General features: G+C 45.3%; 1 protein-coding gene across 2 annotated transcripts in view; it reads left to right on the plus strand.

Annotated features, from left to right (window-relative positions):
* LOC147701252 (hematopoietic cell signal transducer-like) overlaps positions 1–26,838 on the plus strand; it is a 95,824-nt gene that overhangs the window by 40,428 nt on the left and 28,558 nt on the right. Inside the window, exons 2-3 of one of the 2 annotated variants that reach the window (XM_086929996.1) lie at positions 10,446–10,469; positions 16,464–16,604. In XM_086929996.1, coding sequence (XP_086786122.1) covers positions 10,446–10,469; positions 16,464–16,604 — 165 coding nt within the window. The remainder of the gene's footprint in view (positions 1–10,445; positions 10,470–16,463; positions 16,605–26,838) is intronic. The other variant, XM_086929997.1, reaches the window with a different exon arrangement.

Below are 26,838 nucleotides of genomic sequence, written 5' to 3' on the forward strand. Positions count from 1 at the left end.
CTTCCGGAATTTGATGACCAAATGTTGGAAATTGTAATCTGTTTAGCACTAAATCTTTAATCTGACTCAAGTATGGGGGTATGGGAAGTGTGAAAGTCAGTAATCCCTCAGTCTCGAGTCCAGGCGTCAACATCCATATTTCCACTGCCAAAAAAGGATCGAGATCGATTACTTTCACGTTCTTCACTCTCCCAGATTTCTGTCCCCAAGACATCTGCTAGATAAGTCCACTCTGGGGTGGCGTACCTTCTGCAGGGCACACGTACCCTTCTCGATCTTCTTGGACTCTCAGTTCCTGAGTCTGTCGTTTCTTCCTCCTGATCCGATTCTTCAGCAATCGGGACAAGAGTTCTTTCTTGCTTTCCTTCCGAACTTGGCCTTTTCCTTCTCTCCGGCCAACTGGCTTCGTCACTCCTTGTCCTCCTGCTCCTTGTTCTGGGACTTGTCTCCTTGTCACTCTCAGCTTGTTCAGTATCCCATTCAGTCTCCCAGTTACTTTCTTCTCCTGAGGCGACTTCGGTCTCACTAGCGTCCTGACCTTCGTCGTCCTGTTCCAACACAGTCTCAGCCTCTTCGATCACCTCTACAGCTTGGCTTTCCCCCTCTATGGCTTCTCCGCTTTCCGCTGTATTCTCATCCGAGAGAGGAGCTGTTTCTTCTAAAGGTGCTGGCACTCTTCGAGTGTGTGAAGCATGTATCCAATTTGGCAGGCCTCCACACTTCACTGCAGTGTTCGTGACAAGTATGACTTGAAATGGTCCTCGCCAACGCACGTCTAAGCAGTTCTTCCTGACATGCTTTTTCACCAAAACCCAGTCCCCCGGACTCAGGTCATGGCACAAGTCTTGTGCTGATGGAACCTCTGCAGCCTGGACCTGGAGGGACACAGAATTAATGGCATCAGATAGTCCCTTGCAGTAATCCAAGATCAAGTCGTCTGTGATGTTCAATAACGCTGCAGTCGGAACCGATGGCAATCTCATAGCTCTCCCCATTAGCACTTCATGTGGAGAGAGACCTGTTTTTCTATCTGGAGTACTACGTATGCTCATAAGAACCACTGGAAGTGCGTCTGGCCAACTCAGGGATGTTGATGAACAAACTTTAGCCAGTCTGGACTTGATTGTACTGTTGATTTGCTCTACAATCCCTGAAGCTTCTGGTCGATAGCTGCAGTGTAACTTCTGATCAATATTCAAAGCTGAGCACAACATCTTCACTATTTCGCTGTTAAAATGAGTTCCTCTGTCCGATTCCAAAGAGGATGGCACCCCAAACCTCGGTATTAACTCTCTAAGTAACAATTTTGCTACTGTAAGTGTATCGCACCTACGTGTAGGGTAAGCCTCAACCCATCTAGAGAATATGCAGACAATCACTAAAACGTATCTGAGTCTGTTGCATGGAGGCATTTCTATAAAATCAAGCTGCATTCTATTGAAAGGCCCCCCAGACCTCCCAATGTGACTCAATGTAACTGGTGTTCTTTTTCCCACGTTTAGTTGCTGACAGATCGCACATCGCTGACATACTGCTTCTGCCGCTACTCTAAATTTAGGATTAAACCACGTTTGTCTGAATACTCTCACCATGGCATCTCTACCTATGTGTGCTGATCCATGCAATTTCCTTGCCATTGGACTAACAAGTTCATTTGGTAAAACTGCTCTCCCATCGGTGGAGACCCAAAAATTCATCTCGCTTTTCGTACAACCCGCTGTTTCCCAACTCTTTTTCTCATCATCTGGAGCATTTTCCTGTACACATCTCAATTCATCCCACGTATCTACAGTATCTAACAACATTGTCAATTCAGTCCTTTCTTGGACTCCCCCCACTTTTGCATCAGTGTGAGAATATCCCTGCTCTGCGCAATAACGCGCTACTTCATCCGCATAGCGGTTACCTTGTGACACAAAATCCACGCCTTTTGTATGCGCAGCACATTTGACTACTGCGATAGCTGTCGGGCCTTGCAATGCCTCTAACAATAATCTCACGAATTCTCCATTCCTGATGGGAGAACCCGAGGAGGTCATGTAACCTCTCTGAGACCATAACTGCCCGTAATCGTGAACTACCCCGAAACCGTACTGGCTATCGGTGTATATGGTGACTCGAATTTTGTTACCTGCTAAACAGGCACGCGTCAAAGCAATAATTTCAGCTACCTGAGCGGAGTGTACTCCTTCCAGGCAAGCGGCTTCTACAACTCTGGTAATTGTACAAACTGCATAAGCTGCTCTCAGCTGACCAATATCGTCTCTTACGCATGAACCATCAACAAAGAAAATTTCATCGGGGTCAGTCAATGGCTCATCTACGATATCGGGTCTCGGTTTGGTGCATAGTTCAGTCACATCAAGGCAGTCATGATCTGTACAGATTTCATCATCCACATCATTTGGAAGTGGCATCAAAGTTGCAGGATTCAAGACGGAGCATCTTTTTAGGGTCACATTCTCGGCAGCCAATATGACTTGCTCGTAGCGTGTGAGCCTGCTATTCGTCAGATGCTGAGTCTTAGTCCTGGCCATTAACAATTCCACAGAATGCGGTACGTACACCACTAACTGATGTCCCATCACCACACTTTCAGAACGTTCAATGCTGACACCCGTTGCAGCTACGGATTTGAGACATCCGGGCAACGCTGCGGCTACTGGATCTAATGTAGCCGAAAAATACGCTACTGGCCTACGCGCATCTCCATGAATCTGGGCCAAAACTGCTAAAGCGCATCCCTCTCTTTCGCAGCAGTAAAGCAAAAATGGTTTTGTGTAATCAGGCATTCCCAAAGCCGGGGCGCGACATAAGTCCTCCCTCAGCTGCAAAAACGCCATCAAACAGTCTTTGTCCCATGGTACCGGATCACTCACTCCTTTGTGCGTCAGTTGTAATAACGGCTTTGCCTTCAGTGAGAAGTTAGCTATCCACTGCCGACAAAAACCGACCATGCCTAGAAACATCCTGACCTCTCTTTGTGTTGTAGGCGCATTCATTTTCATAATCGCCTCTATTCTGTCTGGAGACACCTTCCGTTTCCCCTTTTCAATCCTGTGGCCCAAGTATTGCACTTCGGTAACACAATATTGCAATTTACTTGGAGACACCTTATGCCCGTTCTCGGCCAAGTGATTTAACAAGGTTATGGTGTCTTCTCTGCAAGCTTCCTCTGTTTCTGACGCAACTAGGAGGTCGTCTATGTACTGGACTAGAACTGAGTTCTTGGGCAGTACTAGACTTTCAAGATTTCTCTTTAAAAGCTGGTTAAAGATCGATGGGCTTTCTGTATACCCCTGAGGGATACGACACCATGTTAAAACGCGATCTTCCAGCTTAAAAGCGAAAAGATACTGGCTCTCTTCATCTAAAGGAATCGAAAAGAAAGCCTGGCACAAATCTATCACTGTAAACCATTCAGCTTGGAACGGTATCTGAAATAATATCACTGATGGATTCGGTACCACTGGACAACATGAGACAACAATATTATTAATCTTTCGAAGATCCTGCACTATTCTGTATTTTCCACTAGGCTTCTGCAAACCCATAATCGGGGAGTTACATGGACTACCCACGATCTCCTTCAGTATTCCCTGTTTGATCATGGATTCGATCACAGGCTTTATTCCTGCAATCGTCTCCGGTGTCAACTTATATTGTGGTGTTCTTGGGTACTCGGCATTGGGTCTTACCATGATCTTTACTGGTTCTACCCCTTTGATCAGTCCTATTTCTTCTCCAGTAAAATCCCACACCTCAGCTGACACTTTCTCCCTCAAATCCTGTGGAAGCTCCTCCACTGTTAAGGTAGGATATAGTTCCACGCATTCCCGCGAATTTACAACTTTAAAATCGGCATCTTCATCATTGGTCTGCACTTCTACTCCTTCAGGTGTGCAATGTATTGTGCAATTCAGTTTACACAACAGATCTCTTCCTAGCAAACACACCGGGCTAGAATCACAGATCACAAACTGATGTTCGTCACTGTAGTTCCCTATCTTTACTGACACTGGTTCTGTCAGAGGATTCATCATCCTCTTGTTTGCGACTCCTACCACCTGAATCATCTCTCCTGATATCGGCAGACCTGGGACTACCGCTGATCTCAACGTGGATCTAGTGGCTCCCGTATCCACCAAAAAGGTCGTAGGACATCCAGCTACTTCAGCTTCTACGTATGGTCCTCTCTGATCTACTTCCAGGGCTGCTCCTAAAGTACAATCTCCTTCCTTATTCACCCGTTGCCCTGTAAGAGGATCGACGTAGTAGCATTCTTCTCCTCCTACGAACAATGGCATTTGTCTATAGGTTTTCCCTCCATTCGTAATGCGAGGCGGTTGAGGAAACGGGGCTCGAGGAGTCTGAGTCCCCCCTTTGATAAACTTTCCCTTCGGGACTGTTGCTCCCTTAACCACGTTGTTCTGTACCTCTTCCTCCTCCTGTTCTAATTCCCCTGTCTCAATATTATAAGGACACTCGCGTCTCCAATGTCCCACCTCGTTACACTGATGACACCTGGTTGTCCTTTTCAGTGTCGCGATATCTATTCTCGGTCTCGGTCTTTCTTCCTCTATTCTGCTCTGATTATTCTGTTTCTTTGCTTGCGTTCCTGTTCCCTGCTGCCGCTGTCCACTCTTTCCGGCTGCTTGCATCTGTACTAACATCAGCTTTTCCTTGAGCTTCTTTGCCTTCGAGTCTATCTCATCGCTACAGTATCTGGCATACCTCAGAATTTCGTCTAAAGGTTTGTTCTGCCAACAGATCAAGTGCTGTTGAATCATTAGGCTTATGTCTGGTCTCAATCCGAGAACAAACTTTGACACAAACTGTCCTATGTCTTTAGGATCCATTACGTCTAACCCACTGTACTGCTTGAATGCTTTCAGTAACCTCTCATAGAACTCGTGAACTGTCTCTTTAGGCTCCTGAGTTGTTCGATCTATCTTAACCCAGTCTATGTCTTGCACCGGTACTTTCTCTTTTAGCCATGTTATTACTCTCTCGTATTTTTCCATGACCCTGTCTGATGGACCGCCTGTCTGTGTATCTCTCTGAGGCTCACAGGTGGGCCATTCAATACTAAGTTTGCATGCCGTCCACAAATCTCCGGGTACTACGATATCGAACAAAGTGTTCAAATCGATCCACAGTACCTTAGAGATCTTCACGAATCTCTCTACCTGCTTGTACCACTCTACGGGATTTTCTCTCAGCTTCGGGAAGGAATTAGTGAATGCCGCTAAATCCCCCCTACTCCATGGTACATGCACGTAGTTTCCGTTCGCGATTTCTCGCAAAGGGAAAGCTTCCATTCGCATTAGGTCTGTATCCTGAGACTTCACAAGTGTACTCCGTCTGACAGATCCCTTCTTGGACCATCTTTCCTCCCATCTATCCAGATCTCTCCATATTCTAATACACATGACCAATTCCCTTATGTGTACTCTCAGCCCAATCGTTCTGCGCTCATCTAAATCTAGATCCGTGCAATTCAGCCTATGATTGGCCTGTAAAGCCTTAGTTCGCGATATGTCTATCATGTACCTTCCTGCCAATTCAGATAACTTTTCATGAGCTGCTCTCGCTTTCCGAGTAACATCTTTGGATAAAAACAGTATCTCATCTGGTGCGTACAGCTCTAACCTCTCGATTGCCACTGTGCCGTCAATTATTTCGTCTAAGTCTGACTTTAAACTCATTACATCTATGCGTCTTGCTTTTATTTCAGCTTTCAGTACGTCAGTCCTAGGTTGTCCTCTCATATCCCTCTCTCCTCCACTATGCGCCCTACGCCTGAGCACAGGTGAGTTATGAGGAATTTTTCTTCCATCTCTTTGTTCCCACCTCTCTAGATCCCAAGCCTTTCCATCTTCCCTTGGGGTGTGGTGGAACAATGCTCCATCTCTTAACCCTACATTCCGTCTTTTCGACTCGGTTTCTCCAGATACGAGATAGGATCCTCCGTGCTGTTCTAGACCACTGTGACTCGCTTGCTGTCTGGTATCACTCAACAAACGATAAGGACCTTCATGGCTCTCCATGCTCCCGCGATCTCGTTCGTGATCACCGGATGTATGGCGAGACGTTTCGCGACTCCCTATATTCTCGTGACTTCGTTCTTGTTCACCGGACGCATGGCGAGACGTTTCACGACTCTCCATGTTCCCGTGATTCCAATGTTGCACATTTTCATCCGGAGCATGGTGTGTGCATCTGAAAGTGTTTCGGTATTCCTGCGTCCTTCGTTCTCCCTCACTGAAAGTGACGCGAGGCACTTCGCCACACCCTGCACTCCTGTCGTCGCACATTTGCCTATTGCCGCTAATGGTAGGGCACGTATCCCTTCTGCTTTCTTGACTCCCTCTCTCCCACTCGGGGCTGCTCTCGCCAGCTCCACAATGAGAGAGAATCCTATTATCTTGGTCTCTCCATTCAGCTCCTGTTTCTAAACTTTTATTCCGAGCTTCTTCGGCCGTATCCCATTCTCTTAGATATTCCCTTAATTCCTTATAGGATTTTGGTTTCGGTCCCCTCAAATCCATTGATCCTCTTTGACCCCCTTGTTCTATCCAGGGACCCGTTGCGGAATCTAATGGGGTACTCCGACTCACTGGTGCTAGTATCTGCCTCCGAGGATTTATCGCGTTGTTCCTATTCTCCATCTCTGCCCTTTCCCTGTCCCATCGTGCCTGTTCCTCCTGCTGGACCCCCTCTGGGTTGTAGATTGACACTATAGGGCCTATGGTGACAGGTACTTGTAAAGCGTCTGGCATTTGGTACGACCTTGCACATTGCGTCTCTGGCACCTTCTGGACCACGAATCTTCCCACTACTCTCTGTTCAGAGCTAGCTTGGGGTACTTCCTCGCTCTTGTTGGAGTCCCACTCCGTTACTGGGATCGATTTATATTCTCCCCATCTAGCTCCGTCCCCTTGCTGTAATATGGGACTTGCGGTTTCGCCGCTATATGGAGGTGGTCTATCTGTTAACAGCCTCTCTATCAGATCCTCCTCCGTCTCGCTTTCCTCATCTTCCTCCTCTAGAGGTTTCTTTTCTCCCGTGGCTTCTATCATTGTGAACAGTTTGTCTGCTTCTATCTTTTGTACTCTCCACTTCTTAGCTTCCTCATCCCATTTGGCATCCTGTACTGCCTTTACTGATCGTCTCACTCTTTCTTGGCGCCTCTTTAAACTCTTCTCGTGTGCTGCTCTAAACCATGCACTAAGAGCTTCGAATTGTGTTGGCCTCGGTAGAGGTCTTGTTGCAAGCATTACCGCTTTCAGTTGGTTCAACACTTCTAACTTAAACGTTCCGAATCTCGGAAACGTCAGTTCCTTTTCCCCTTCAGTTAGCCTATTCCACTCGGAGATCCACATTATTGAGTGTAAGCCGACATTTACTGCCATATGATAAGCTGGTGTGCCTTCTGGTGGAGCTTCTTCTCCGGCATATAAGTTTCTTCTATTCCTCCTAAAGATTTTTCTTAAACCCTTAAAGCACTTCATTTTTGATAATCTACGATTTTCTCTTATTAATTCTCTTCCTTGTTTATGTCTTGATGACAACTCCCAATCCCTATGCGACTCTCGCTAATCGGCCTATCCCAACGCTGTTCTGTGCTAACCGACCGATCTCAGCGCGGCTCTACGCTGACGTCACTTGTCCTCTCTGCAGCAGTTTCCTTCGTTTCTCAACTCGTCTCGCGGTCTCACATGCGTTTCATTCATACGCCGAAAAATGACTACTTCCGTCCAAGCGATCACTTTTCTCTGACTGTACGGCCACAGTCTAACTGTAATTGCTACCTCAACTGGCGAAACGTCTTCCTCTTACGGTCAGACGTTCACCTCAACTGATAGGTTACTTACACACAGTAAACGTACGACCAGCATGCGTTTACTCATACACTCACTCAAACGCTCCCCCTATCATCGGTCTGCGGGTGATCAATGGTACCTCATGACCCCCTTTAAATGGTAGACAAATTACTCTGGGTGTTCGATACACCCGAACCACTTAAGCCCTTTCTGGACATAAGATTTTTTATCCGGTTGCGCGCGCTCACAACCTTCCCTCAATCACACTACAGGCATTCAACTCCGCTTGACATTACAACACAGGAACAACATAAAACACCGCAATCTTTACAACGCATGACCCTTATACTCACTCTCGACCGACTCTGCTGCTTTTCTCTCGACGCACCGTCAGCACCTTCTTCGGCAGGGATTCTTCTTCTGGTCGTCGATGACTAGGGACCTTGGGGTAACTAAACCTGACCTAGGTTGTCTTCCTCAAGAAGAAAACCATCTTTCTCTGCTACCAACTGCGGGGAATGAGATTTTAATATCTTTTATGATCAATTTGATAACTTATCTCATTCGTCAATTTTGGACCGCTTGATTTCTGTCATTGAGTAAAAGACAAATCCCGCATAGGTTAGATAAACCCCATTAACTGACGCCACTCTGAAGAACCACTTACAACTGATAAAGATTAAAAGGTTTAATATAAAATTAAGAAAAGTTGCATATACAATCCTCTCAGGATCAAATTCATCAAATATACAGGAACTAATAGGAACATATATTCCCTAAAGAACCTCAGTCTACAAACGAATACAATTAAAGTCAGTTCCAAAATCAGCAAATTAAAAAGCATCGATATGAAGTGGTTCTTCTGCGTCATCTACAGAAAGAGAAAAATAATCAAGTTAAATCTGTCCCTACTCTATACTAGGTGACATCCCTACTTCGCAAGTTTCTGAAACCCTAAAAAGGTGTCAGCAGTTTGACTCCCTAAGAAGTTCAAACTCTCTTAGCCTCTAAAGGTAACTTAAGTTTAAGAAGCAGTACCCTCTCTCTGCCTACCCATTCGCTCTTCTAAGGGTCCTCGGCCTACTGCTCCCTTGCGCTCTGATCTCTCTCAGCGCATCTGCTCAAGTCATCTGCTCTTTCTAACTTGCCTTCCGCTCTGAGCAATTCGCTAAGCTCTTGCTATCTTCTCCCCGGGGTGCTGTCCCTAAAATACACAATCACAGTGTGGGTGGAACGCCCCTTCGACGCCCACCACGGACTTTCCCCCATGATGTCATTTTCTCGCTCTTTCCATGGCCTCGTCTCTTCACGTCGTCCGTTAAGTTGACCCTTCTCCTTAGATGTCATCTTCATCTTCTTGTTGGCGACTTCAACTGACACTTTTCGGATCAAAAGTCAAATGAACTTAAACAAGACTTTAACTTACAACTATGATTCTTGACCTTACTAGATCTTGCGAATGGTCATTCAAAACAAAGCTCACATTCCAAGAGTCTCTTCTCACGTCTAAGCAATAAACTCCGTCCGGCATTGTCACCTTAAATCTAACAAGTGCTAGACTCCTTGGCTCTCATGTCCACATCAAACTATTCACGACTCCTGTGAGCCCACTAAATTATATACATTGGACTAAGCTCCTGCGAACCTTTGGTCAGTCAGGTTATAATCACAAATGACCTAAACTCTTCTAACATTTCTACAAACTTCTTCTACACGGCATAACCTTTAACATACATTTATATACAATCGCATTTTAGCAAATCTCTTGCTCATGTGTGAATACATTTTACATAGCATACAATTACATAGAATATAAACCTTAATACACAGGATATAATTCTCATACATAGAATATAAAGTTATATTCTCATTGGTTATATTGTTATGTGTATGCTCCTTGCACATTTCTCCATGTTACATTTCTCGCCGTTTCTGCATTTAAAGTTACACACGTACATGAATTTCACTTTGCACGTTCTACGTTTCATAAACATTCCTACACATTTCTACATTAGCCCACTATGTATACGGGCCTTCTAAATCTAATACATTCTAAAGTGAATGCAGTTATTTCCTATATTACTTTGGTCACATCTGTTAACTTTATGGTATAAGCGTCAACTTCACGTCTTGATATACATTTCATTCCTACGTTATATGATATACGTCTAAATATGACTCGGATATACATTTTATTCAAATTGCGCTCTCTCAATTCCAACAACTGTTAACCATTGCGAAGAAACAGTGCCTGCTGTCTTGCAGGTTTTTTGCCTGAAAGGTAGTAACTGGTGTGCTGCACCAATCTGAAGTCATGAATATTTGTTTCACATTGTATTTTTAGGGCTGCGAGGATTTAGTAAACAGTACTACACTACATATTTGCCTTTTTGTAAAAAATATATTTTGAGTGTGTATAGATTGTAAATTGGTGACAGTAATATGATCTTTTCCAGTGCCCTGGTGATTCATGAACTGTAAATCTCCCACATCCCCCAGTTTAGCAACTTCCTAATTTTGATTCTCAAAACCTCTGATCTCATTGGAAAGTTTTGCACTTCCGTAATTTGTTGCAACTAGTGTTCCACGTTCTGAAACCTGTCTCCTTTTGTGTTGCAGTGGGACCCGTCTTCCCCGAGCAAGGTGAGTGTTCTCTTCCTGGTCTTGTCGTGAGCATTCCTTCCTGCCTCCCTGCCTTCTTCACCCTTCACTTCCGGTCTACCTCGCCTTCATTTCCTCCCACTGTTCTCTTCTTTCTTTCTCCTCCACCGCTTATCTAAGGCCGCTTCATGGCATTCCCTTGTCGTTTTCTCCCCCATGCTTCACAACGTGTCTTTCAACTCACACCTTCTGAAACTTTAGTGAATGGAGGGTATCAGGAGGGCTGGCTTTAGAACGGTGCGACAGGTGCAGCCGCACTTGGCACTGACCTTGGTTTACACCGGGTTTAGAAATTACTTATGCATTTAAAAGACAGAGCTCATTGTTTTACCAGCAGTTTTCAGGCAACAATAAAAATGGCGCGATAATGCTGGTGATTCATTTTCCTGCTGAGAAGGAATCGGAGTTTTGTCTAGTGGAAGGTTTGACTCAAAATACAGTAGCACAGGGGGTTAATGTGCCTGCTGTAAAGAACGTGCACGTTTATTGTACACAATTGATAGAGACCTTACTCTTGGAACCCTATGTATATACAGTGGATCTTAAATAACTAGGGGGCATATTATCAAGACAGGAGATAAAATTATCGCCGCTTTCTCTGTAGAAAACTGCTGATAAAGCGGTGATAATGGGCTTGATAATATGCTTTATGGAATTCCAATCGAAGCCCATGTTAGATGTTAAGACATCTAACATGGGCTTCAATTGGAAGTTTTCTTCTGATAAAGCGGCGATTATTTTATCTCCTGTCTTGATAATATGCCCCTAGGATCCTTACTGTAATGACACCCTCTTCAGATCTCTCCATCGCAGCTCTCTGATACCTTGAAGGTCATGTTCATGCTTTAGAAAACACTAAAAATAAATAATTACATGCAGATCACAGAATTGTATCTTGTGTGGATGTCTCAGTGCATTACTGCTCACAATCCTAATTTAACACTTTATGATCTTTCCCCAGTCTCTAATTATCCTAATGCTGCTAAAAAGGATTTGTTGGGGTATAAATAAATTCTTAGAAAAGCCAACCCCAACCAGCGTGTTATTTTTAAATCCTGAGATTGTGCTTTTCCTGAACTTACACTCTTAAAATATACTGCCTAGCTGTATGGATGACAAGTGACTCCTACACCTTGTAGCTCTCTTTGTCTTGTGTAACATTCCCATACACTGATATGGTTCAGTGTCTCTCTATAATGTGTGTTTGATGTAAAGTGCTCTGACACCCTACACTTGTATGAGAGGCGTTATAAAACAAATTAAATACATCTGAGAGGTGCTATGGAGAGATGAAGGGCCCCGTTGGAGAGTTGTAGTGCGGGAATCTGTGAATAAGCAAATCATTGCAGGTGGGGTGGGAGGGGTGGCGCGGGGTGGCCATGTTGTCGCACCAGGCGCTACCAATGCTAAAGCCAGTTGTGTGTATGCAAAAGTCGATGTAACCTTGTCCTGTGATGTTGTAAAGGAGGGGGGGGGGCATGTGTTTTCGCTTCCCCTTGGCAGGTAGAAATGTTATAGCATAACAATCCCCAGCACCGAAGTCGACTGCTCTAGACATAAGGCTACATCCGCTCCCCTGTTGTATGGCTATACCATTAGTTGTTAGTTGAGCCCTTGGCACAAGTATGAGTTAGAGGGTCATTTAAAGTTCAACAGACCAGCTGCCCAATGGCCAGGCTTCGAAGGCACTGCCTCAGAGGAAACGGCCTTTACAACGCGGTCGAAAACACGCATGCCTTTACAACGCATTACTCTTTATCACGCATGCTTTTACCAACAAAACTTTTACAACGAATATGCCTCTACCACGAAAATGTACTTATTTTTCAGGTAGGTATAAAGCCATTTTATATGTGTGCATGTGTATTATATACGGGCATGGGCGTTTTTAGGGTTTTGGGTGGGTGAAGGTATTTGGGTGTCAAGGAGTATTGTTTTAGAGTTTAGAGTGGGTGAAGGTTTATGAGTGGTGAGAATTGTTTTAAGATTTACGGTGGGTACGGGTATTTGGGTGGAAAATGTATTTTAAGGGTTTAGGGTGGGAAAGGGTATTTGGGTGGCAAGGGTGCTTTTATGGTTTAGGTTAGGTAAGGGTATTTGGGTGTCAAGTAGATTGTTTTTAATGTAGGGTGGGTAGGGGTATTTGGGTGACAAGGGGGGTTTTAGGGTTAGGGTGCGTATGGGAATTTGGGTGGCAAGGGGATTTTTTAAGGTATAGTGTGGGTGAGGGTATTTGGGTGGCAAGGGGCTTTTTAGAGTTTATAGTGGGTAAGGGTATTTGGGTGACAAAGGAATTTTTGGGGTTTAGGGTGGGTACAGGTAATTGGGTGGCAAGGGTGTTTTTAGGCCTAAGGGTATTTGGGTGGCTATGAGATTTTTAGGGTGTACAGTAGGTTGAGGTATCTGGGTGGGATGGGCATTTTGGGGGTTTCGGAGGGGTAAGGGTATTTGGGTGGAAAATGTATTGTTATGGTGAGAAAGGGTATTTGGGTGGCAGGAGAGTTGTAGGGTTTAGGCTGGATAAGAGCTTTTGGATGGTAAGGGTGTTTTTAGGGTTTAGGTTGGGTAAAGGTATTTGGGTGGCATGGGGATTTATAGAGTTTAGGGTGGGTAGGGGTATTTGGGTGGCAAGGGGATTTTTAAGGTATAGAGAGAGTAAGGGTATTTGTTTGGCAAGGGGATTTTTAGGGTTTAGGGCAGGTGAAGGTATTTGGGTGGCAAGGGTTTTTTTTAGGGTTTAGAGTGCGTAAGGGTATTTGGGTGACAAATGAATTTTTAGGGTTTAGGGTGGGTAGGGGTACCTGAGAGGCAAGGATGTTTTTAGGGCTAAAGGTGGGTAAGGGTATTTGGGTGGTTATGGGATTGTCATTTTTTAAAACAATTTTTATTTTCAACAAATTATGAGATTTTTAGGGTTTAGAGTGGGTAGAGGTATCTGGGTGGCAAGGGTGTTTTGGGGGTTTCGGAGGGGTAAGGGTATTTGGGTGGAAAATGTATTTTTAGGGTTTAGGGTGGTAAAGGGTATTTGGGTGCAGGAGAGTTGTAGGGTTTAGGATGGGTAAGAGTATTTGGGTGGTAAGAGTGTTTTTAAGGTTTTGGTTGGGTAAAAGTATTTGGGTGGCAAAGGGATTTTTAGAGTTTAGGGTGGGTAGAGGTATTTGGGTGGCAAAGGGATTTTCTAAGGTTTAGAGTGGTTAAGGTTATTTTGTTGGCGTTGGGATTTTTAGGGTTGAGGGTGGGTGAGGGTATTGGGTGGCAAGGGGCTTTTTAGGGTTTAGAGGGGTTAATGGTTTTTGGGTGACAAGGAAATTTTTAGTGTTTAGGGTGGGTTGGGTATTTGGGTGACAGAAGATTTTTAAAGTTTAGGGTGGGTGGGGTTTGGAGTTGGGTTTGATAAGGTAAAATATATATATGCAGGTATCTTTACATATATATATATATATGTATGTATGTATATATATATATATATATATATATATATATATTTTTTTTTTTTTTTCAAAGCGTGCAAAATTGGTAAAAATCTCAAATCAATAACAGATCCAAAAGGCCAACCCTTTGAAATACGGACAAAGATCACTTGTGAATCCCATTATGTTGTCTATCTCTTGGAGTGTGATTGTGGAAAGAGATATATTGGATCAACCATATGTGCCCTAAAGAAAAGGATGTTAGAACATATTAGGGCCATGCAAAACAAGGACCAAACGTACGCCATGGCAAAACACCTCACAACTCACAAAAATAAAACCTGGCTGAATGTGAGATATTCAGGACTGGCAATGATACCTGACAATGAGAGAGGAGGAAATCGCCTGCAAAAACTCAGACGTTTGGAATCAAAACTAATAATAAAATTCAAAACCAAGACCCCGCAAGGATTGAACGGGGACGAGGAACTTTATGTACATTTATGAATGATACCAATATTCTAAACAATCACATGACATTAAGTATGAAGATCTCCACTGAACTATGACATATTTTTCGTATAAAAAACTGTTTGAATCCAAAGTACAACAATCGTATGAAATGTTAGCTTGACACTTGAACCAAACGTATTGATTCCTTTTAGTACATAATGCTCACAATTCGGAAATGTATAGGGTTTAACTGAGACCATATGTAAAAATATGGAGAAAAAACTTTGTGTTTGTTATTAACAGCGTTTATTTTAAATATTGTCAGTGTCATGGAACAAGTTACAAGTCAATGACTTTTACAATTAGCACTCAGCTATCACCCACTATGTGCAATATTAGTACATAGATGCAGCAAGCGAGATAACAACTCGTTTTGCTTTGAATTGGTTTTAATTTCATTAAAGCCAGGCACTTAGCCGCCAAATGCCATCCTAAAAAGTCACCAAAAAAGACGTTGATAACTTGTAAAAGTGACCTGACATGGTTTGTTTTCACCTAAAACTACCCCTCCAATAATGCATCCTAATGGCCACATGGGCAGAAGGGTATAAATAGTAAAAAGAAAAAATGGACTTGTAACTACCGTGAGCAAGAACAGTAATCTGTTTGAAACGCGTAGGTGAGGAAGTTTTTTCCTTGATGGATTAAAAAGCTTAATCAAATCCTAGAAGAGTGCGGTGATTTATTTCAAATTGCTTTGAAAAAGTCTAAACGAATCTTGTCCTTGACTCGGCACCGGCACCAGCTGAATGGCCGCTCCTCCTCCAGCAAGGGACATTTGCTTGAATATATATATATATATATATATATATATATATATATATATATATATATATATATATAATATATATATATATATATATATATATATATATATATATAATGTATGTATATATATATACATATATGTATATATATATATTCCAGCTCCAAAACACCAGCCAGTTGCACTCCAGAACGGGTGCACGCGAAGCAGGGGTGTTCCCGCTTCTACATTCAGCTCCAAACTCCATCGGGTAATCGTACCCGTAACAGAAGACAGGACTCGCGGGGGAGAGTTCAGGGAATTTTATTCATGAACTCCGGGCATACAAGACGCATTTCGGCGCTTAGCCTTTGTCAATTTCTGCAGAAATCTGCTGACGACAGTACTGGCATTTTGTTTTACAAATTAAGCACTGTAAATTATTAATATTTGCTACCTTCTAATTCTGTGATAGTGATCTGATACAATGACATGTGATTCTTATGGTGGCAGGGAATGCACTGAGAGCTCAATGATCACCATTAATACCAAAGCATGTTTGGTTGGGGCCTTCTCCTCTGGCTCCAGGTCACATCAGAAATAAATCCACAGCGGTCCAGGTTGTAAAGATCCTGCCAGACTGAGTTTGTTACAGTTACAAAATGCAACTCTAAAGCACTACCAAAGGTGTAATTTAAGGTTTGGTTAAGCGTGAACACCACCTTGAATCGGCTCATGTCCTGGCGTATTTTGTGGTGTTTTTGTCCACACTAGTTAGTTTCCTGGTCAGATATGCCAGATTCTTGTGTCTGATGGCCTGGTAGGTGATTCATCAATCAGTTGTGTTGGTCCAGCTAAATAGATCACTGTTTACAACATAGTGAATTCTTTCCTGTTACTGGATGGTAAGTTGGTTTCAATTTCTGATCAGAGCTTACCGAATCAGTTCAGAAATTCCTTTGGTTTTGAACACAAATGTTTTTCATGCATGTGTGAACTGATAAATCCATCTCATGACTTTTCATTGGAACCACAGGAGTGTTTCTTAGTGGCACCAATCCACATGAATTTATTACAGATTTCTTTAAAAGGCAGGTCCCATGGGTTTCAAACCCACTGATTTGTGATTGCACTGTCCCCTGTAATTTCAAGCAGAAGCATGTTGGAGCATCCATCACCTGGACCACATGGGTGGCTGCTATCTTACTCTACAATGATGGTATTGTGCCCTGTAATTGGCCGTCTCCGTAAATAATGTCATGACTGAATCCTATGTGACTTCTGCTTTTTTCATCCCTCTTCCTCCAGTTATGGACTGTGGCAATTGCTACCGAATAGACACAGGAACTTTGGTGGGTGTGGTGGCTGGAGACGTCGTTCTAACCATCATCATCATGTTTGTGGTGTATTTCTGTGCGAGGCAGAAGAACAAAGGTGGGTCTAGTCCTGGTAAGTGCAGGATTCTTGCCAACTCACTGGTGCTCAACTACTAACTCAGTGGAGATGGCTGTCCCTGGTCCAGAATTCCTGTGGGAAGTCTCGACCACTCTATAGCTCTCTGTAGTGCAGGATTTATGTGCTAATGTGCTATCTTTAACACAGAAATACAGTGTGAAGATTCTAAATGTAGCGCCCGTAGTGCATTGTTCCTGTTGGAATAACCTACATCTTGTGAATACTGTAAATTGACACGCCACCGGATATCTGTTGTGATGTTGTGATGCGGACAGCAGACCACCATGCAGCCTGTTTTCATTATAGCAAATTGGGATGCATCTTAAAAAGACACATTAAACGTTTCTGTTTAATTTTTTTAAGGGTAGGCTGCGATCCGTGGGGCCATGGCCTGCTCTTAAAAAACGTTTTCGGTACCATTAACAAAGGTGAAGGTGCCCCCTTGGGAACCCATTTCTGTTTGCGGCTGGCTTACCACCTTCTTGAAGTAGGTGGCAACCTGCAAATGTTTTGCGACTGCAATCCGGTCGCAATGCAATCGTACATCCCCTGTAACTTGTTATTGGAAAGGGACACCCTTGGCATGCCCCTTTCCGACTTGCAAACCCTATTTTCAGAGTCAGTAAAAGGTTAGCAACTCCCAAAATAGAGTTGGTGCATTCCTAAATGGCGTTTTTTTTTGTTATAATTTTTATTTTATTAAAGAAAAAGAACTTATACACAAGGCAATAAGACAATACATTCGGACATGTGTTCAAGGAGGAGGGCAACTGCAGTACAGTGTAATACAAACATCATTGCTGCAAGGGGGGGCAGTGAGGAAACAAAATCAGTGATCATAAAAGCTACACAAGACTTGGAATGCCGGATCAGGGGGAAAGGGGAACCTCTGGGGTCTCCACGAATGGAGGCGTGCATACATTGCCACGGTAGGAGTTCCACTGGCTCCAAATTGTATTCCATTTCCTTGGTCTACCCCATGCCACATACACCGTCTTCTCCCTGAATATACACCAGTCCATGTTCTCCTTCCATGCCAAAAACCGTGGGCGACCGCTGGGAGCCCCACAACTGCGCGATGTCTCTCTTAGCAATCATATTCCCAAGGGTCGCCCACTGCATCTGTGCCACTTCATAGTCATTTGGTTCCCAGACATTCAACAGGCAATGCCTAGCTTCGGGCAATAATGCCACCCCGTGACTCTTTCCATCACAGCATGTACACGATTCCAGAACACCACCACCTCCGGACACTCCCAAATTATATGGAGGAAGGTTCCAACCAGTCCACAACCACACTTACATAACCCATCCACTGAGTAACCCATATGAATCAAGCACGGACCAGTGAAATATATCCGATGTAGGATTTTAAGTTGAACGAGTCGGAGACGGGCCGGAATCGCGACCTCCTTAGGCGAGGATAGCACCGACTGCCAGTCCTCGTCATCCAACTCTAAACCGTCGCTGGTCCAAACCTCCCTGAGCCGCACCAACAGATCCGTTCGATTATTAATCAATTTCTTATATATCAAGGAAATAGTGCTGTCGGGCACGTAGCCGTCAAGCACCCGATCTTCTAGTGGGGAGGATTCGGGGATGTCAGTACCCCCAGGAAAAACCGAACTCAATGCGTGGGTAATCTGTGCATAACGGAAGAACTCCCTATCACTCTGCTCATACTCTACCTTCAGTGCCTCGAAGGTCTTGTTTTTACCCTTGACCCACAGATCACTCACCCTACTAATACCAATCATATCCCACTTTTCAAATCCTTTCGTCTTCCACAGGCAACCCAGTCTTTCAGACGCGTAAAGCGGAGTTGCACGGGTCAGTCGATCCCTCCATCCCGTTGCCGCATTCGCATCATGCTACACTCGTACCGCTATCTTGGTGGGTCCCGAGAGTTCCCTTCCCGCTGCTTTGGAATAAAGGGCCCTGTCATAGTCCCCACCCGGTAAAAAGTACTTATCCATCTCGAATGCAGGGTTAGAGGCTGGTCCATACATTCCATGGTTAATCGCTCCCAACTGAGAGGCCAAATATTATCGCCTGATATCCGGAAGTGCTATAGCTCCGTCGTACCAGGGAAGTGTGAGCTTGGAGAGGGCAATACGCGAGCGTCCATCCCAGATCAATCATCTCTGCAGACTCTCCACCTCCCAAAAATAACTCGCCGGAATAACATCAAACGTATTCTGGAGCGCGTATAGAAATCGCGGTAAGGACATAATTTTGAAAAGAGCTGCGCGCCCAAGTGGTGAAAGCGGTAGCCTGAGCCAACCCGCCACGTCAGATTTTAACCTCTGAAGAGGAGGGAGCAGATTATGATCGTAACGAGCCACGGGATCCAAAGTTATAAAAATCCCCAAGTACTTAAATCCCGTCTGTTACACCTGGATGGGACATCCGCGCGGCAAAGGGGGGGTATCACCCGAAAGCACATACACACAGGACTTGGTCCAATTGATCACAAGGCCAGAGTTCCTTCCAAACGAGGTGAGCACATCAAACAGCACATTCAACGACTTACGAGGGGACGTGAGGTACAAAATATCGTCTGCATAGAGAGATATGCGATCCTCGAATTCCGGGGTCCACTGAATACCCTTCATCGAAGGCTCCCATCGCAGCCAGGCAGCCAGAGGCTCCAGGGCAAGGGTGAAAAGAAGTGGGGACAATGGACAGCCCTGCCGCGTACCCCTCCCAAGAACAAAAGGCTTAGACATTCGACCATTCACTACCACCTGCGCCAATGGCTCCTCATACAAAAGTTTCACCCAGCCAATAAAACCAGGACGGCAAACAAATTTCGCAAGAGCGGCTCAGAGGTACGGCCACTCCACCGTATCAAAGGAAGCCAAAATGGCCGGCTCACGCAGCGACGCCGCCCTCGTGAGAACATCGTGCAAGCGCCTCAGGTTAAGTGCTGTATTGCGGTGTGGGATGAAACCGAATTGATCCGGGTGAATCAAGTCACTAATTACTTTTATCAAGTGGTTTGCCAGCAACTTAGCGAGAATCTTTGGTTCGGCGTTTAAGAGTGAAATGGGCCTGTAGGACGCACAGCGATCCCGCAGTTTCCCCTCCTTATGTATCACCACGATGGTAGCAAGACGCTGATCACGAGGAAGGGAGCCGATGTCTCGCAACTCTAGAAAGATATCACGGAGATACGGCACCATTTTGTCAGGACGCAACTTGTAGAGTTCGATGGGAATACCATTAAGGCCCATAGCTTTGCCCGAGCGCACAGAGCGAATAGCGAGGGCCACCTTGTCAGCTGAGAATGCCACGTCTATTAGGTCCCTATCTGAATCCGACAGGCGAGGCAATGCAATGTCACGCAGCAACAGGTGGGAGTCTTCCTCCGGTCTATCGGAGACTGGGGAATACACATTTTGGAAATGTTCCGCGAAACACTCGACAATCTCAGTCGGGTCAGTCACACACACTCCATCAAGTTTCTCAATCACAGGAACCACACGACTCGACCTCTCCTTTTTATCCAGTCAAGCAATCAGTTTCCCTGCCTTATCTCCCACATCATACAGTCTGCCCTGCTGCTCTCTACTCATGACTTTAGCGGCATCCGTCACCAGGGCCCTATAATCCAGTTGTTTGAGCTGAGGGCATAAAGCTTGTTACTAGTGACACCTAATTCCAAATCCCTTTCTAGCTCAGTTATTTCAGTCTCTAAACGGACTACCTCCTCATTTTTACTTTTCTTGGCACCAGCGATTACCAATAATGCCTGTCCTCAGATGACCGTCTTAAATGCCTTCCACAGTGACACAGAAGAGGACACGGACCCCTCATTCTCAGCAAAGTACTGATCCAAGGACTTAGTCAACTCAGCACGAGTTTTGGGGTTGCGAAGATACCAGGGATTGAACGGGGCAACCCGTCCCTCGACACCCATACTAGTGCCGATCTGGAGCCACAATGGGGAGTGATCTGATATACCCCGGGCCAGATGCTTAATCTCCGTGACAGAGGAGGTCTGCACCGCCGGCATCAAAACATAGTCAAGTCTAGAGAGACTTCCGTGGGCCCCAGAGTGGAAGGTGTATTGTACCTGTCCCGGATGCATCAACCTCCACAAATCTACCAAACCCAGTGTCTCCAAAAACCCACTTAACCAAGTCTGTGACCTAGTGAGGTCTCTGGGGGGTAGCGATCTACACTACCGGAGACAACTGAGTTGAAATCTCCGCCCATCACCAGGATACTATCCGGAAGCCCCAGTACCACACGCCCAAGATCAGCAAAAGTCGAGGTCTGTAGACCAGGCGGGACATATACAGAAATCAGCGAGACAGTCTTCCCCTCCCACCTCCCTGTGAGAGCAGCGTAGCGCCCCCTGTCATCAAGGATCATGTTGTCTATTTCCAAGGGGAGAGAGTTCTTGACTAGGATGCCCACGCCCCTAGAACCAGTAGTGAACCCAGAGTGTACTGCAAGATGATATCCTCGCCGATTCATGGCGTGACAAGTGTTTCCAATCAAGTGCGTCTCTTGCAACAACACAACATCAGGGGAGAAGCGTCTCAGCAGTTGTAACACCACTCCCTGCTTTATCCTATCCCCCAACCCGTTGACATTCCAACACAGTAGTTTCAACCCACTACCCCCCATCCCGGATATGAATGCAGAATCCACCCCACAGCGAACACAGTACCCAGATCCAAAAATAAAACAATACGTTGCCTTGAGAAAAAATGAAACTTACCCAAACTACCCCCTCCACCCCCCAACATGAACCTGTTACAATACCCCCCACCCTGCACCCCTCCCGTTAGACTCAAAAGCCACCCCAACTTGCAGTGTGCCTGTCGCCCTAACATTAAACTAGTCTACAAAAAGAAACCCAGAGGAGGAAAAAGTCCCACTCCCCCCGCCACCCTCGGGTATGCCACCATAAATCACATAAGTATGAAAGACATCAAACCGAGCTGTATGGTATGTTAATTGTTCGGAAATCAGGAACCGCATTGTCATTCTTGCTCCGGCACGCCACCCTCTGCTCCACCCGAGTGTTCCGTTTGATCGCTCCGCATTGGTAATGTATCCAGCCAGTCACTCACTCTCTCGGGACGATCAAAGAAAAATGTCCGGTCCTCATATTCGACACGGAGCCTGGTTGGAAATAGCATCGCATATTTCAAGCCCATGTCTCTCAACCGTCGCTTCACCCCCTGAAACCCCATCCTCTGCCTCTGAACGAACTGGGTAAAGTCTGGGTAGAAGCTTACCGTTGTGTTTTCAAACTTCACGGGGCTGCCCACCCGCGATGCCTGCAGGATAGTGTCTCAGTCTCTAAAGTTGAAAATTCTGGCGATAATCGGCCTCGGAGGGGCACCCGGCTTCGGCTTCCCACTCGGCACTCGGTGCGCGCGCTCCACAGCAAAGAATTTACTTAGGCCTTTGGGGGCGAGGTAATTTAGGAGATCAGCAGCGGGATTTTCCGATTTTTCAGGGACCCCAATAATACATACATTATTGCATCTGGCTCTATTTTTTAAATCCTCCAGTCGATGAGCCATGAGATCATTGGAGGATCGCAGATTTCCGACTCCGTCTGTAAGTCGGACACGTCGGTCGTGAGGCTGGAGGTCTTCAGATCTAAGGATTTGACCTTCTCATTAGTCTTTGATAAGTCCGCTCTAATCAAATTGACGTTAATGGCTATGGTGTCAAGCTTAATGGCGAGAGCTTCATATTGCTGGCCAATGGAAGTCTTAATACCAGCAATGGTGCCCATGACATCCTGTAGAGTCAACTCGATTGACGCAGCTGGGTCTTCCTTTGCCTCTTCCAGGGTCCTATTCGTACCACCGGGGGACCCCTTCGGATGGGTATATCGATCCATAACATTCGTTTGAATGGTTCCCCCCCGAAGAGGCGTCTTGGTTTTTCGCTTCTCGTTGTCGGGCCTGCCCGGCATGATGGGCAATATGTCCCGGAGGGGCCTGTGAGACCTGGTGAAAATGGCCCTTTGCGGTCAACCCACCAGAGTCTTAAAAATCAGGCGCCGGCAGCTGTAGCTCAGCACACAGACACTCGCGACCGTTGGCACACAGTGGATTCACAGAGTACGACTAGACCTCGGGCAACCAGATCGATCTTGAGATAGGATAAGGCCAAAGACCCAAAAGCGAAACCGAAAGTTAACTCCAAGGAAATGAGCAGAGCCCCGCGGGCCATTGTTGTTCAACTACTGCCTGGGCGTCTCAACGACTCGAGCCCCAGGCGTCGCCATGGGGTGGGCCTCAAAAGTTCAGGTTGTCATAGTAGCTGTTCCCGAAGTCCGAATCAATTTTTGAAAGCAGCTAATCTATCAGCTGAGCTTCATCTCCAATAACCTGTCTTCGTAATCAGGATACCGTTCAGGATATATGCGGGAGGCGGCGAGGGTCTCGGGAGTCCTGTGCTCACGCGGCCATCTCTGATGCGCGAAGCTCCCCCCCCCCCATGGCGTTTTAGTGGTCACAAATGGCTCAGATCTCCATTTGTGACCTCTAAAAACATTCATACATCTGTCCCAGAATGATATGCTTGTGCACGCTGAATGCACCTAGCATTGTATAATGGTGCAGTAATTTATATGGCTTTTATACTTGCGGTATACCCTTCAGTACATTTGTTTTTATAGATGGATAACTACCCATGGTTAAAGTGTGTTATATATGTGCCTCTTTTACTACCCGTACTTAGCAGTTACACTTAGTACGCATCTAAATCCATGCAATGGTGGCCTCCATCTTTTGACTATTGTTAGCCCTTGCTTTGATCAGGGAGTATGATTCGGCATACTCATGTGTGTCTCTTTAGTAAGAATGGGTTTGTGTTGACTCCTCTTGGTGGTTGCACAGTTACCACCCTCTAACGCCCTTTCTGAATCAGGATTTTACACTATGCAGAACAATGACATTGAACACAACGCTTGTTGAGACATTCAGTGCAAAATACATTTCACGGAAAAAAGTTGATCAGTGCCATCATTCCTGCTGCTTTTTGTAGCATGAGCATCCTTGTACAACGTTAGTAAATCTTGGCCACATCCTTTCATGCAGGCTTTCAAACGTTTGAATAAGGTGTTGTTAGGTTCTCCAGGATTTTGACATTTAGAGTTGAAAATTCATCTTTCGTAGACTGAGAATCTACCTAACATATATGGCACCTTCATCTTCCCCAAATACAAACATGGTGTCCCTTGTATTCGAATTTACTCGGTGCATACAGACTTTTCTTTGCTTTCCTTTTCTCTAATGGCCTTTGTCACTTTGAAGACACCACAGTCATTCATCTGTGCTGGCCTCTATCCCACAGAATGCTTGCTCTAAATGTTTCAATCAATCAATCAGGAGATTTGTAGAGAGCACTACTCACCCATGAGGGTCTCAAGGCGCAAGGGGGAGGGGGGAATATGCCACTGCTCGAATAGCCAGGTCTTGATTAGCCTCCTGAAGGTAAGTAGGTATTGGGTCTGCCGTAGGAGTGTGTTCCAGGTCTTGGCGACGAGGTAGGAGAATGATCTGCCGCCGGAGGTCGCTATTCGGATGCAGGGGTCGGTAGCGAGGGTTCTACACTAACATTTATGCATGAATGGTGGTACGAAGGAGCTCAGTCTAAGTGAGGACATTTCACACACATCACAATGACGTCCTACCACGTCTTCATGAGGAGCTCCCCACTGGAGAACAATAACACCAGAGAAATTGTGCCATATTCTGCCTTCCATCTAGAAGAAGGCATCCATGGCTTGCAGGCAAATTTAGCAATACACTCCTCAACACTGAGGACTTCAGATTGTCCTCTAGAGGTTGTTGAAAGCCAGTTGGCTAATATTTATTAGTAACCTAATGCTTCCTGCTATGTTATCGAGAATTTATAGAGCGCACGTTCACCATAAGGTCTCATGGTGCTTCCTCTGAGACAGATCAATGCTGCTTAGTCTCTTTAATCTCAAGGTAGAGCAAATTCATATGGTTTGAGCAGAATTTGGTTAGGAGGCTGAAGGCAGGCTCTATTTTCACGTAGGTGGTGAATATTTGTTTTAGATGGTGAGGAGCTTCGAGGGTGGAAAATTCCCTAGTCGAAAGCATTTGATATCCTGTGAAAATAATTCTAAAGTGAAGAAAACATTTCAAATGAAATTGAGTTGAGGGGAGCACTTATCCCTGTACTATTATGTAAGGAGCCAGGTTGGCAGGCCGGGTCAAATGGCAAAAATGTGTGATCTCATCATTCAGGCCTTTTTTCTATCCACCTGTCCTGACATCTGAATTTCCAAACTTTTTTTTTTTATTCAATCACTCAATCAAACACGGTTCATAGAGTGCAGCTAATCACCCATGATGGTATCCAGGCGCTGTATTTGGCTTTGCAAATCTGGCCCATCTAGTTCAGATATTAACTACCCTCTTTTAAAACCACAAAAAGAGTAACAAAATGTTGAAATCGGGCACATCATACTTCTGCCACAAAAATATTCACAGACACAGATGGCCAGTCACACACGAAACAACAGCACCCAGGACCCGATCCTCAATGGAAGTAGGCAGCCAAAACCAGCACATTTCTGGAAAACATTCTTTACATCATCAGCTTGCTCAACTCCCTGTTCTTCAGCCAATTATTCACCGCCCTGAAAGGCACCAATCTACTCCAAAGACACTGCAGCAATGACTTAAACTTCCGTCTCTCCTACTCTTCGCATTCAGTCCATGCTGGTGACTAGTAGCGGCCTAGTCCAACCTGCCTCTTATTATTTATTTATTGAATTTATAAGGCGCCACAGTTACCCAAAAAGGGTTTTCCGGTGCCGGAGCAGATCAGAGACTGTGTAACAATTTACAGGATTACTGGTTAAAGAGCCAAGTGTTCAATGATTTGCGAAAATTGGGCATACACCGTTTTGTTCTGAATAGCTGTGGGAAGGGCATTCCGGTGTGAGGGACCAAGGTATGCAAACGAATTACCACCCATCCGAGATAGTCTGATTCTGAGCACAGAGAACTTCCCTTGAGTGGATGAGCAAAGACATCGGGGGGGGGCACATAGGGGCAGACCAAAGACTGCAGGTACTGAGAGGCAGCACTTATTTTGATTTTGAACATGTAGCTCTGGGCTTTGAACTTGATTTGGTTCTCCACCCTGAGCCAATGCAGTTCCCGTAGGTGGCTAGAGATAGAGGTGTAGCAATCAAAAAGAGGGAGAAGGAATGCTAGTGATAGAGGTGGCCCTGGGAACCCGGAAAAGTAGTCTTGCAGCAGAGTTCTGAACCATCTGCAGCCTACGAGTCACCTCCTTGTTGGATCCTAGGTAGAGAATATAACCGTAGTCCAGTCTTGAGGTGATTAATTCCTGGACTACAGTTCTGTGGGTGGGCTCAGGTAGCATCCAGATGATCTTTTTTAGCCACTTCAGGATGGTTAAGTATGTAGCAGCCACCATGACAGCTTGATGATGCATAGTAGGCGAACCATCGATGATGACACCCAAGTTACAGACTTGACAGGAGGGTAAAGGAAGGACACCCATCTCACTGGGCCAATGTTGTGGGCCTCAGAGATCCTTATTTTTCCAAGTATCAAGACCTCGATTTTCTCTCCATTGAGCTTAAGGTAATTTGTCTGCATCAATGATGCAATTTTACTCAAGCCCAGCTGAAGGAGAGACTACCCAGCCACACTCTCCATAGAGAGAGAGAAGATAATCTGGGAGTCATCCACGTAAGAAAACAGGGACAACCCGGCACATTCCGCAGCATCAGCTAGTGCTCTGACGTATAAGTTGAAAAGTAAAGGGCTGAGAATGGAGCCCTGAGGTACCCCATAGGGCGGTGGATCTTAAACTGTGCGCCGCGGGACGCCGGTGCACCAACAAAAACAGCCAGGGGCACATTTGTGGGGAAGAATCCATTAGGAATTCCCTCGGCTGATGGTATGTAGGCCAGGTGCACTGCACCTGGCGCCCATTAGGTGGTGCACTTGCTTGTCCAATCCAGGTTGTTTCTTAGGTCCTAAGCGAAGTTGTAATAGACCGCTGAAAAGTCCTCTCATTCCTACCTGTCAAGTGAAACATCACTTAAGATAGCTTCAAAACATCAAAAGGTCCCTTTTTGAAAGACATTTGCTTAAGAATGCACAAGTTACATTGAAGCTTCCTGGTGGTGGCAGTCGGCTCGAGTGATCCATGAGACAAATGACTTAAAAATCGAGTA

The sequence above is a fragment of the Lissotriton vulgaris genome, chromosome 7, assembly GCF_964263255.1.
Source record: "Lissotriton vulgaris chromosome 7, aLisVul1.2, whole genome shotgun sequence".
Taxonomy (NCBI): Eukaryota; Metazoa; Chordata; class Amphibia; order Caudata; family Salamandridae; genus Lissotriton; species Lissotriton vulgaris.